The 13282-nt window shown below is 49.4% G+C and overlaps 1 protein-coding gene across 1 annotated transcript; it reads left to right on the top strand.

Annotated features, from left to right (window-relative positions):
• Positions 1-350: 350 nt before the first annotated feature.
• PTF1A (pancreas associated transcription factor 1a) lies at positions 351-2741 on the top strand. The gene is made up of 2 exons (XM_061586697.1): positions 351-1096; positions 2382-2741. The coding sequence occupies exons 1-2, from the start codon at positions 427-429 to the stop codon at positions 2582-2584; spliced, it is 873 nt and encodes a 290-aa protein (XP_061442681.1). The 5' UTR covers positions 351-426; the 3' UTR covers positions 2585-2741.
• The last annotated feature ends 10541 nt before the right edge of the window (positions 2742-13282 follow it).

Here is a 13282-nt window from a genome sequence, read left to right on the forward strand (position 1 = left end):
GGAGAGCGCGCGCCTCCAGCTCCTCCCATGGCTCTGGTCCCGCCTCCTCTCCAGGAGCCGTCTAGGTGTGTGTTACCCCCCTCTTCCCCCCTTACCGCGGGGTCCCTCCACTACCCTTCCCTCCCCCTCCAATCCCTGAGCTGTGATTGGCTGACGCTGTTGGTTAATGGCACGCGTCTGTGGTTGTAGTTATAAGAATCCTCGCGTGCCAGCCCTCAGCTCATGTAAGTCCCCAGCCTCCCTCTGGGGAGAGAGCGAGCGCGCGCGAAAGCACTGAGGCAGGAGCAGCGGCAAATCGAGGCGCCGCAGGAGCCGGGGGAGGGGGGGAAGCTGAGGAAGAGGAGGCTGTCTTGAGCCGGTCCTCGTCCCGTCCCGTCCCGTCCCGTCCCTTTCTCGAACCGCACCGGGGGGGGGGGAGAAGCCAGCATGGAAGCGGTACTGTTGGAGCATTTCCCCGCAGGGCTGGACTCTTTCTCCTCAGCGCCCTACTTCGACGACGAGGAGTTCTTCACCGACCAGTCCTCCCGCGACCCCCTGGAAGGCGACGAGCTCTTGGAGGGCGACGTAGACTTCCTGGCCCCGCAGTTCCACGACTGTTACCGCAGCGACGGCGGGGCTGGCGTTGGCGCGGGGCCCGGGGGTCAGCCTGAGGGTGCCTTCTGCTGTGAGGCAGCCACGGGCAGCTTCTCGTCGTCCTTCTCGCCGCCGTCGTCGCCCTCGTCGACCGGCTTCGCCCACGAATGCTGTGGGCTAGCGGCGTCGCCCGGGGGCAGCCTGAAGGCGTTGAGCGCGGCGTCGGCGGCGCGGCGTCGGCGTCGGGTGCGCTCCGAGGCAGAGCTGCAGCAGCTGAGGCAGGCGGCCAACGTGCGCGAGCGGCGGCGGATGCAGTCCATCAACGACGCCTTCGAGGGACTGCGCTCGCACATTCCCACGCTGCCCTACGAGAAGCGCCTCTCCAAGGTGGACACGCTGCGCCTGGCCATCGGCTACATCAACTTCCTCAGCGAGCTGGTCCAGTCCGACCTGCCGCTGCGCAGCGCCGGCAACCAAAGCCCCTGCCAGCCCAAAAAGGTCATCATCTGCCACCGGGGCACAAGTAAGTGCAGGGGGCGCCCTCCATCCCTCACCTGAGAAGCACGTTGCGTGAGAGGAAAGCCCCTTGACTACGCGGTGGGCTCTCTTGGAAAGCCTTTCAGGCGCGCACATCCAAGCGCAGGTGGCGTCCCCTGTTTAGTTAAGCTTCTGCACTTGAATTCAAGTGGGACACGTGCAAGCTGGCATCACCTACCTCTGAGATCTCAACTTTAAACTCTCTTATACGTTGTCACACGTTCCCCTCATTCTCAGGGGGGCATGAACAAACCCAGGCATGCATATGTACCCAACAACTCAGACTCAGACTTTCTCATAGGCATTTTCACAATGGAGGGAGACCCAGAGGCGCATGCAGAAATTCTCACCTGCATATTCACATGTACAGTTATGCATTTGTGCATAGGCGCAAATGCAAACAGTCACAGAAAGAGAGAGCAAGAGGAGACACACATTTGAGGTGACCATGGAAATGGAGATGGACTGCCTTCAAGTCGATCCCGACTTATGGCAACCCTGTGAATAGGGTTTTCATGGTAAGCGGTATTCAGAGGTGGTTTACCATTGCCTTCCTCTGAGGCTGAGAGGCAGTGACTGGCCCATGGCCACCCAGTGAGCTTCATGGCTGTGTGGGGATTCGAACCCTGGTCTCCCAGGTTGTAGTCCAGCGCCTTAACCACGCACCAAAGGTGTGTGCAAATTCCAAAATGCGCTCCTCTCATCCGCTTCTGTAGCCTCTTCCAGGCTAGATAATTATTGGGATTGGAATGGAATCACCCCCACTACACAGAAACACACACACACAAAGCGCCTTTCTGCAGGAATGCAAAGTGTCCCAGCCTGAACAGAGAAAGAACTAGGAGTCTAGAGTGATACCAATTCAAGAGACAGTCCTACATGCTATGCTAAAAGTTTTTGCTATCCCTTTTCATACTCTAAAGGAAAGCACTTCCTTTGCCCATAGCTAGATGCTACTTTCCTCAAAGCACCCAGAGGCAGTCCTGGTGGAACAAAACATCTTTTTGGATCAAAATATTAGATCCCACCCTAGGTTTGATAGATAGGTCTATCAAAAAGATAGATCACAGTGCAGTATGGATGTAGAGTTGCCGCCACATGCAACAGGCACTGAATGCCAAGGTTAGCTGAGCACCTGCTGCTGTCCTGCACTACAAGAGCGAGAGAGGAAATGTGGTCCCTGTGCTGATTCCTTTCTGTATTTGGTGAGAATATTGAGTGTGTGTCTTTCTTCACCGCCCCTAATTTTGTCTCTCCTTTTCCCCCCCCAGGATCACCTTCTCCAAGCGACCCAGATTATGGACTTCCTCCTTTGGCTGGGCATTCACTCTCCTGGACAGATGAGAAACAGCTCAAGGAACAAAACATTATTAGGACTGCTAAAGTGTGGACCCCGGAAGACCCTAGAAAACTGAACAGCAAGCCTTCCCTAAACAACATAGAAAATGAACCTCCCTTTGACTTCGGAGCATGAAATGTGAATGTTAACTGGGTTGTAAATATTGATAATCTTTATACAGTCTGTACATTTGTACTTAGAGATGTATATTTTTCAAAGGTACTTTACAAACAAGCAAAAAAGTATTCTAATGGCAATCAACTTTTTATTTATCTATTTATTATTTAGTAGAGTTATGGAAATAGAACTGTTGTTTTGAATGTATAATTTATATAATTTATCCTAATTTAAAAATATGCAATAATTTGAGATTCCTCCACCAGCACCTTTTGGGCACAATTCTTTGTTGGAGAAAGAAAACACATCCCAGAAAATGTGAACATAATTTATTGCCATTTGTTGAATATGCCAATCATATTATATTAATAATAAACTTTGATTAAATCTCAGGGTTATTTTATTTGGAGGAGGGTCTGCATGAGTGGGATGCTGTTTCTGAAGTAATCAATATTCAAATAAAACTGTAAATTAGACAAAACTAGGTGTAAAATACTTCAGGCTTCCCCAGATTCTGAGAGAAGTTTATCTGAGATAGGATTTGGATGGGGATTAAGCTGCACTTAATGTATTGTAACAACAGCAAAGTTATCCTGCATTTACATACAGTAGTTTTTGACCACTTCTCTGCTGCAAAATCCTGATTCCAGTTTATTCTAAAGTGGGGTCATTCATCTGAATGGGACTACACTATAGAGCCGTAGAGCTTTTTCCTGGAAAAAGCTTCACCTGCTAAATTTCTGTGAGTCTGGCTGATGTTAAAGGCACAGTATCAGGGCCTGGAAAATAATATTAGCAAGTAGAATAAGGCCTGTGTGGGCTGCACAAAGCCCTCCTCAGCTAATGAACTGAGAAGTTCATTCTCAGAACTTCAGAATGAACTTGGAAAAATGTTCAAATCATGGGAAGGATGGGTGATGTTTACTTGAGTGTTTCAGGCTTACATTTTTATTCTTGACCATCATATCTTTTCATATAGGCTTGTTTCCTTATGACAATTGAAAGTGCTAGTACGCACACACAGACAGATTTTGCTGAACCATTAATTTCAAATGGATTCATAAACTCTCTTGGCCACCTGAGATGGTCAATATCTCATGTGACCGGTATAGATGTATATATGAACTTCAAAACAATCCTCTTAATGTTAGCATGATGTTTTTTTCAATTAAACCAATGGAAGGGTGATAGACTGTCCCTCACTGGAGGTCTTCAGCCATCTGTTGGGAATGTTCCAGCTCTGGATTTCCTACATGAGCAAGGGGTTGGCCTAGATAGCCCACAAGACCCCTTTCAACTTTATCTATATATTGGACACTGTTTTGGACAAATAGCTCTAGGAAACGATCAGTTAATAATAATTAATAATGGCAGAAGTTTGAATGGGTATATAATTCATAGTTTGTTACACATGTAAATCCCTTCTCCTTTCCCCCACTGCATCTCTGAGGCTGAGACCAAAGGTGCAGACCTCTTGAACAGTAGGAGGGGCTGTCCAACTACACCAAGCTCCTTTCCGCCTGTTCAGCTGTAATGGGAAGGATTCATTCATCTAAATCTTCTACAATACTGATCGGTATTGAATTTGTATATTTTTTTAAAAAGTTGTTATTGCAATAGAGATTATTCCCATTATAGAGGTGTAATTTCCTTCTAAATCTTTTACAAGTATGCTTTAAAAGGGTGTGTTAATTAACGAGTACCTTTGTTAATATTTTGCATTATGCAAATATTGGATTAACCAATTAAAAGTCCGATTCAGCATATTTTTAAAAATGTAATGGATTGAAAGCCCATCACAGTTATTTGCAGCAGCAGTGGTAGTTGCACTACCACCATTCACCTGTAGTAGTTGTCACTTTGGGCCTCAGTTTTCTATTTATAAAATAGGTATAAAGGTGATTTAACTCAGAGGATCCTATGAGGATGACAAGATTAGAGTGCATCCTAACATTCCGAAGTGGTATGGTATAGTAGTTAGAGTGTTGGATAGGACCTGAGAGACTAGGGTTCAAATCTCTACTCAGCCATGAAGCACACTGGGTGACCTTGCGCCAATCACTGGCTCTTGGCCTAACCTGCCTCACAGGGCTGTTGTAAAGATCAAATGAGGAGAGGGAAAACCATGCAGGTTACCTTGAGTTCCTTGGAGGAAAGGTGGGCTAGAAATCTATAAACAAAATACAGATAATTGACAACCCTAAATTTGCATCCTACCTTCCCCCCCCCGCCTCGTCCCCAAGCGGTGCTGTAGTGTCTGTAGGGGGTGGGGTGGGGGTAGAGGAGAAGATTATATGAGAGCACCTCGCCTGTAATCTAGAGATGAAATGTAAAGGACTTAAACGCTCTCAGACCTAATATTGGGGAAAACGGAACATGACCTAGTCGCCCTTGCCAGGAGGAAATGGACACTCGCCATGCGGGACAATAAACCCTCTACTGAGCGACAGCCCACGAACACCTTAACATCCATCCATTCATTCATTCATTCATTCATTCATTCATTCATAAGAGGATCAGAGCCCAAAAGGTGTTAGACCATGCCAGCATCCCACTGCACCTGTAGGAGGGAGGTTCTGGAGCTGGAGGGGTGACTGTGTGCCTGGTGATGAGATGGGGAATGTGTGCAGCTCGAGCCTTCCACACATCCCCACGAGCACACTCCCGCTCCCCGGGCGGGATCCCGCCAGCGGTGAAGCCTTCTGGCTGCCCTGGGGCTGCTTCAGCCTCTTCCGCTCCCGCGGCTGGCCCAAGGCCGCAGGTGCTGTTTTTCCCGTGGTAGCCGCCGCTTGTGAGGCACGGGGGGCCGGGCGAGTCCCCCGGGAGGACTCCCAGATGCCCAGCCCAGGCCTGAAGCTCGATCCGGCGCGCACTCTGCAGCTGCCCCGACCTGGGCTGCTCAGCCGAGTGGATGAGACCGCGCTCTGGCCTTGAAGCCCAAGGTACATCATTACCCCCTCTCTGCGGTAACTTTCGGGGAGCGATATGGTCGCCTTGCCTGCTCCGGCTCTGGGCTAATTGCATTAACCTAGCTAGCCCAGGCCGACTGGCATCCAGGATCCCTTCCCATTGCAATTACCCCACCAAGGCTCCGAGTCCCTCGCCCTCCCACTTGAAGATTTCAGATGGGATCCGAGAAGAAAAGCCCCCTCCTACGCGATATGTATATATATATATACACACAGAGCCAGATAAATCCACAGCAAGGGTCGTTGGGGGGCAGAGGAGAGAAAGCAGGCGAGAAAAAGAGGGAAGAAACGCAACTATAATTCGATTTTGTCCTGTATTAGGTCCTCATTAAACACAGAAAGTCGCCTTGGCACAAACGCTTCCATGAGGCATGTAATCTCATTACACTCATTAGAAAGTCAAATGGTCTTCGAACTGGAGCGTCGTGGATCTAAGTTATAGAAGGGCCGGTCCCGTTTGCTCGGTGTGTGTGTGTGTGTCTGGAGAGCCCTCCGCCTCGATTGGACTTGCTACTATGGCACTGCACAATTCAAACACTACACGCATTGTTAAGGAGCATCTTTTCTTCGGCCGTGCCACTTGTGTGTGTGTGTTTTGTCATTCAATGCCTCATCACCATCCTTTAGTATGGTGCAGATCAAGCGGAAGAGCCGGGCTGCGCGGGGAAAACACCCGGGTCTCTATCTTGTCACTCTCCTGTCTTGACTTGGCAAGTCCCTTTAAAAGGCAATCTTCAAAGAGGCTGACAGGTTCTTTGGCTTCACTCATAAATCCATTCGGTGGAGTTGTAGCGATTTTGCCCATTTTTCCTTTTTTTTTTCTTTAAAACAAATCCATTAATTTATTTATAAAATTAAAGCAGAACTTTCATTTCAGGCCCGACCGTTCCCAAAGAACCCCCGAGCCACGTTCGGAAGTTGCAGGAGAAAACTACCAAGACATGGAAGAGCCGGGGTGGGGGCGGGGGCAGAAATATTGCTTGGCACTGGAAGGAACCAGCGTGTGGGCTTGCATGATTGACAGCTATTCAAGCCTTTGAAATCAGTCTTCCCTCTTCGCGCCCCACCCCAACAATAACAATATTCATAGATTTGCCCCATTCCCTTGGGTTGGTGGGTTTGTATTCAAATAAATTATGCATTCACACCTACTCACACACCCCTCAGCTGATTTATCGGAAATAAGCCCCATTTATTTATTGTTTTTGACGGGGGGGGGTAAGAACCCAACCAACTTTTAAAACAATGAAGCAGATGAAAACTTTGAGTATTGTGAACTGATTGACCCAAACGCCAGATCCGCAATATTCCGAAAGTCCTTTCAAAGTAGTATGTCAGTTAAAAAAGGGGGGGGGGATTGAAGGATCCAACATTTAATTCTGGAAATGTCATTATGTCGCTTGATCACTTTGGGAGCTGCCTAGGCAGCACCAGATCAACGCTGCCTGCTACAGGGTTCGCCGCGGGATGCCCTTCCCAGTGTGGGAAGGCGCAACACTAACTTATTTATTCATTCTATTTTTTTTTAAAGAGCAAAGCAATATCCAGAAGGCTGCTGCCAACTTTAGAAAGGACCTCCTAAACTTTTCCTGCTCCTCTGAGTCCTCGCCCTTGAGACCAACAGCATTTGTGATGCTCCTTACATCCCATTGAAAAGACCATTTCGTTGTACACAAAACAGACCCAGAGAGACCATTAAAACCTCAAAAGCATCAATCTCTTTTGGGCCCGAAGCGCAGGGAAAGGTATGGGAAAAGGAGTGCTTCTCCTGCAAGCAAAGGCAGGGCGCAAGGAAACCCTCGGGGGAGACTGAGAACCTGCTCCCTTGGGATTCCCAGGCCTTCTAATCTGCCAATATTAGGATTAAGGCCCCTATAATATATGGGGTGTGAAACCTCGGCTAGGCATAAACTCATCCCATTTCCATTAAGGTCTCTTTTGCAGTGGCATCGAAGACCAGCTGCCAGGATGAACAAACACCAGTTGAGTGTCCCTGGTAAATCTCTCCTTTTTTTTTTTACCCCCCTTTCTCCCCCTCTCCCCAAGGCCTGTGGGAATGGGCCCGCGCTCATTCCACAACAAATTGCATTTTCGAGATCTGGAAGCATTGGGAGGCAACGATTCCCACGACGGGTTGTGAGGTCTGGCCAACAGGTGTTCGGATTTGGCCGAGGGAGATAGGGAAGGCTGGGGAGGGGAGCGAAGCTTTGCTGCCGGCAGCACAGGCCGCCCGGGCGCCTCTTGCTTTTTACATGGCGTGGAAGCCGCAGACAATCGAAATGATATCTTTATTGCTAGGTTCATGTCCTGGGCTATAACATATCAATCCCTGTCGGGTTTCCCTCGGATGCACCTGGAATTTCAAACTTGTTCTTTTTGTGTTTCTGGGTGCTGGGCTGCAGCTGCCTAAAGCAAGCAAAGGGAGAGAGAGGCCCTTACAATGTCTCCAAGACGTGTTGGCATGGTTTGCTTGTCTTTAATGTACCATTAAGCATTGTCTTGACACAATATGGGAACTGTAAAGCATGACATGTGTTATAATAAAACACATTTTCAAGGATGCACTTGCAGTGGGAGCTGGGATGCAAGCAAACAAACAGGCCCAAGACTTGTTTTTTTGTCTCCTTTTGCTCAGCCTTCAACCGGCAATTAAACTTAAGACCACTACTTTCCCCCCTCCTTGATCAGCCAATTACATTTGATGTCTCCTAATTTTTCACACAGAAAGAAAAAGTCTCCGTGCTGGCTTCTAAAGACATTGATTTTCTTGCTATCACCTGGCGTTCAGACCTTCGTTCCATTTATCAAGAAGGGGAACGTCAGGCGTTGCATAAAGTGACTCTGTTACCATAAGGCTCTCACCATCCTGGCCTATTGTTTTCCCTTGTTAATAACTCATTACCAGGATTTAACAAATCCACCATTACATATGTTTTGTGTCTCCATATTTTGATCCGTACGATTAAGCAGATGTTACGATTGAAAATGGAAAAGTCCAAGGCTACTCTAGGCTGAAAGAAAGAGGGCAGCCTCAAACAACGAGCTAACAATGAGATTCAGAAGATCTTCAGAAAAACATTTACGACCAATAAACAGACTCCAACCTGCTCCATTTCAACCATTGTGTGCCTGGGGGGAATAATTAAGTTTAATAGGGAATAGGTCTGCGGGGTTTTCAATGCCAAGATCACAGGTGCGGGGTGGCACGCTGAATGATTCGCCTGATTTTTGCCAAGCTCAAGGGCCCTTCTCTGGGACTTGCGAGCAGGGGAAAACATTGTCATTTCTTTTAATTCGCAGCATTACTTTTAAGGCGAACAAAGGGGCGGAGGGGGAGGGGAGGATGAGTGGCTGGCGCGGCGAATGAGGCGCGCGCGGCTGCACAAGAGAGCAGCCTCCTCAGCCGAGCGCGCCGCCAGACCGGTGCGCAGGGGCCTTCTTGGGCCTCCTTAAAGGCTCGCTCCTCACCCCCCAAGCCGCCCCCCCGGCCTAAGTTCACCCCCAGCATGACCTGTGGAGCCTGCAGAGGCCTCAGGCAGGCTCTGTGGCGCTTTAAGTTCGGCTCTCCAGTGCTAGGCGCCTTTCTGAGAAACTCGTCCAAACTATCCCCAAACTCCGGAGCGAGCGCCTGGGGAGGGAGCCCGGCTGGAGACGCGCATGCGCCCACCTTCTCCCCTCAATGCCTGTGGCTCAGGGGAGCCGGCAGGAAGCCAGTTCGCGAGACCCCAGAAAGGGGAGGACCCCGTACTACAGACCAAGCCCCCCCTTCTGCCTTCGAGGGCCTGAGGGACTGGAAAGAGACCTCCAAGAAAGGGTCTCCGCCTGCCCTGGCCTCGTTGCGCATGAAGGTCTCCAAGAGGGACCCCAGCAAGGCAAGCTGGCCTGAGGCGTGGCCTCGCGGGGGATAGGTGGCTCGGTGGTTGTGGACACCCTGAGGGGAAGGCAGAGGGGCTAGCATCGTCCTTGCACGAGGACCAGCCCCCCAGGCGGCTGTCAGAGGGAGAAGAACCGGGTCCCCTTGACAGAAACTGTGTCGCCGGCGCTCGCCGCCAGCTGCGCGCCCGGTCCTGCCCCAAGGTCGCTCAGCTCGCTGGCCAGAGCCCCCCAGAAAGAGGGTGGCTCGTCGTGGAGCTCAGCCCAGACCCAGGAGTCCGGCGGAGGGTTCTCCGAACTTCCTGGCTCATTCGCTCGTCACGCCAGCAGTCCCTTTCCCCTCGCCTTCCCGCGCACCTGCTCTGAGGGAACTTGTTGCGCCGAGAGGCTGTCCCGTTGCCAAGCAGTTGCTTTCCCGCTCAGAGCCTCCCTGAGACAGGCAGCGCTTGCCACCCTCAGCCAAAGTCGCACATCCAATCACATTTTCTGGGGAATGGGCTTTTGGGGAGCCGCTTCCCCCTCCCCTTAAGGCAGACGAGTTACTCTTGCTCCTTTGGTACACTGGCACCGTGGCGGGCCTCAGCTGCTCTGGCCAAAGCACTTTTTTTCGGGGAGGGTAAATGGGGACAAGAAAAGGAAACGGCTGGGCCCTGGGAAGAACCTGGAGGTCTACAGAGGTCAAGAGGTTGGGCGGGGAAGGAGCCAAAACCTAATTCTCCGCCGCAACCCCGCCGCAACTCCGACAAGCCTTCTTCCCTCGCCAGACTCCTAATTTTGCTTAGGAACTAAGCACGTCCCTGGAGTCAATTTGGGAAAGAGAGTGGCCCCATTTGCAGGTCATGAAATTCCTTCCCAATTAAAACGATCGCTTCTGGGCAGCTTAAGCCTTTCTCAGCCTTTGACTGGATTGCAGAGTGTTTTTGAGGGATAAAGACTGGGAAGGAAGGGAGGACTAAGTGAAAATGAATGCAGTTTGTGGCGCTTGCTAAGAGGTGAAATGCAAATAAACCAGACTGAAATCAGGGAGCCATAGGCGAAGAGATGCAGGAGAAAGCTTGCCCAGCCAGCCTTCCTTATTTGCCGATCCAGCTTTGGCTAAAGGGCACTTCCGTTAGCAACAGGCCGTTTCCACGTTGGTGCAAAGTTATTTGGGACTTTGTCAAACTTTGCATTGTGGAAGGCAACTCCTTTGGCTAGGCGCTCAATGGGCACCCACCAGAAGCTTAGAAAGCGCCCCTCCTTCCTTCCTTCCCAGCGCTTTCAAGAAAAACTTGAATAGTTGTCAAAGTGGAGAAGGCAAAAAAAAAGGGGGTTCAACAAAAAAAGCCCCTTGAAAAGTCTTGGAAATGGGTAGATTTTGCAGGTGTGTAGAATGAAGTTAACAACCATGCACAGTGTGTGCTCCCCCAGCGCGGAGAGTGTGACAGGGACAGCTGGCTCCGTTTTCCCTGTGAAAACCCCCCCTTGGTGGACCATACACAACGACAGTGACCTTTCTGCAGGGGGAAACCAGAGCCGGCCCTTTGACTGAATTAGTCACAAAGACGTCTTGCTATGACTTTTGTTCCTCGCCAAAGCCAAGAAATATTGCGTTTAATATGAGAAGGGTTGTCTCCAGCTTTCTCGTGCTCCTCCAAGAAATATGACCAGTCTGATTTAAAGGGAGCTCGTTTCTCTTCGCCGCCGCCCTCCCCCCGTTCCCTCCCCAAGACCTGGACATGCGGAGGCGCGCTTTTTCCAGCGTGCCTTGGTCCACAGAGGAGCGCTCCGTCTGGGTGTGCAGCGGCGAATTTATCAATCTTTTCATGATCTGACAATACTTGGAAATACATCATTGTCACTGGGGGTGGCTTGATAGATTAGCCGGAGGCGCGGAGCCTTTTTCCAAGGTCAAGTTGAAGATTCTTATTTGCTGTTTAACTGAAGTTTGTTAAAGCGCCGAACAATGCCAGCCTGTTCGCTTCCCTCTTGTTTTGGAGAGGAATCTCTCCTTCCCCCCCTCGCCCGCCCGCGCCCCAAAGGCCTTTTCTTATTGATGTCTCTTTAGGGGAGGGGAAGGGGAAAGCGGCCTGTTTGCTCCCTTGTCGCTCTCCAGTAAGAGTTGACAACTAATTAACAGGAACGCCTGAAATTAGGGAAGATGGAAAGAGGCGAGAAGCGTTCCCCGAGCGTCTGAAGGCCGGGGCGTACTTTCTCCTAACGCAAGATGCCCACTGTTTTATATCTTTCACTTTGCGATGCAAGCACAGCGCCTTCCCTCCCACGTGCCTTGGGGCGATTTCTTTTTACGAGTTGGCTTCCCAAAAGCTTTGTCTGTGGCAGGACCGCAACTGGAAGGCAACTGTTGCCAAAGGCTTCCTTTTTACTAGCCTTGAACCTGTTGTCTAAACGGACTCTTTGAACTTCCCTTAGCTGGGCTAAACGTTTTCTGTCGCCTCTTTGCAGACTTCCTCAGCGTTAGTCAGGGTTGCACCGACAGCTTCTCCTCTCTCTCTCTCTTAGATGATTGATATTTGTTATTCAACTCAACTTTTATTTACCTTGCAAAAAAAAATGTTCGGGGGACCCAATGTGATAAATTACAGATATGCAAATCACATTGAATGGTCTTGTAAGTGTGTCTCGCTGGAGCTGAATAAGACCTTGCAAGCCGGTCTGTGCGCACTCAGGACCCCAGGGAGCTGATCAAAGCACCCATTCTCTTTCATCCCCAGTATTCTCCTGCAAACTATTTCGATACAATATGTTTCCATGATGCCCTTAATGGGCTAGGGACACAGAACTCATTACAACCTAGCTAGTTCTGTCGACCCCTTTGTTCAGAGGCAGAAAGTTAAAGAGGAAAAAAGGGAGGGGGTGAGAGAGGAGCTCTGCCAGTTGCCAGCTTTCTGAAATGCTAAAGATGCGTCATTTTTCACTGGGTCTCGTCTTGATATCCTCAAAAGACAAACTATGAAACCGGCTTGGCCTTTTATGGCATTAATTACACTGCTGTCCAGGCGATCTGTTTTTCCTATTATATGCATTTCTCAGCAGGGATTTTTTGCAAGACATTTTTTTGCAGCTGCCAGTTAAATTATGAATGCATTTTTATCACTATGGGAAAAATAAGAACGAGTGTTGAGTATTCTTATTGTATACTCTCCTGTTTCAAAGGAGTTTTGTTGTTTTATTTTGAGGGTAAATAGAAATATGTGATCTAGTTTAACAATCCAGATCTTTTAAAAATCCTGCTTTATCTTACAGTTCATTCCTCAGAAATCAGAGTAGTCTGATTTTAGTGCAGGCTAGCCTTACCGGGATAAATATATATTGACTTATCTAACCAAGCCCCTGAGAGCCAGTGTGGTGTAGTGGTTTTAGAATGTTGGACTACGACCTGGGAGACCAGGGTTCGAATCCCCACACAGCCATGAAGCTCACTGGTGACCTTGGGCCAGTCACTGCCTCTCAGCCTCAGAGGAAAGCCATGGTAAACCACCACTGAATACCGCTTATTAAGAAAACCCTGTTCATAAGTTGGGATCGACTTGAAGGCAGTCCATTCCAACCAAGCCCCTATGAAAGTCTTACTGAAGCCTATAGCAAAGTTGTTTGTTTGTTGCCCATTTAGATTCTGGAATCTCATACTTTGGATGCAGTTTTCAAACCTCCCCTAGAGGAAATGGGTTAAGCAGGAGTGCCTGGAAGCAAGGCCAAGTTCAGGCGTGTAAAGTTTTAACGCCAAAGGATGAACTTGTACGTGTGGAACAGCCATCGCAAAAACCAAACACCCAAGAGGGCTCTGTGATATCAGCTGACATCACTTCAAACGCAACACCTTTTTAAAGAGGGAATTCATGCAAACGCCCACATGGATTAATACAGCGGTGAG

The sequence above is a fragment of the Rhineura floridana genome, chromosome 10 (assembly GCF_030035675.1).
Source record: "Rhineura floridana isolate rRhiFlo1 chromosome 10, rRhiFlo1.hap2, whole genome shotgun sequence".
NCBI lineage: Eukaryota > Metazoa > Chordata > Lepidosauria > Squamata > Rhineuridae > Rhineura > Rhineura floridana.

Excerpts from the sequence above, each read along its gene's own strand:
- PTF1A (XM_061586697.1), top strand. The coding sequence starts at position 427 with ATGGAAGCGGTACTGTTGGAGCATTTCCCCGCAGGGCTGGACTCTTTC. Across the intron at positions 1,097-2,381 it reads CATCTGCCACCGGGGCACAA|GATCACCTTCTCCAAGCGAC; the intron begins GTAAGTGCAGGG and ends TTCCCCCCCCAG.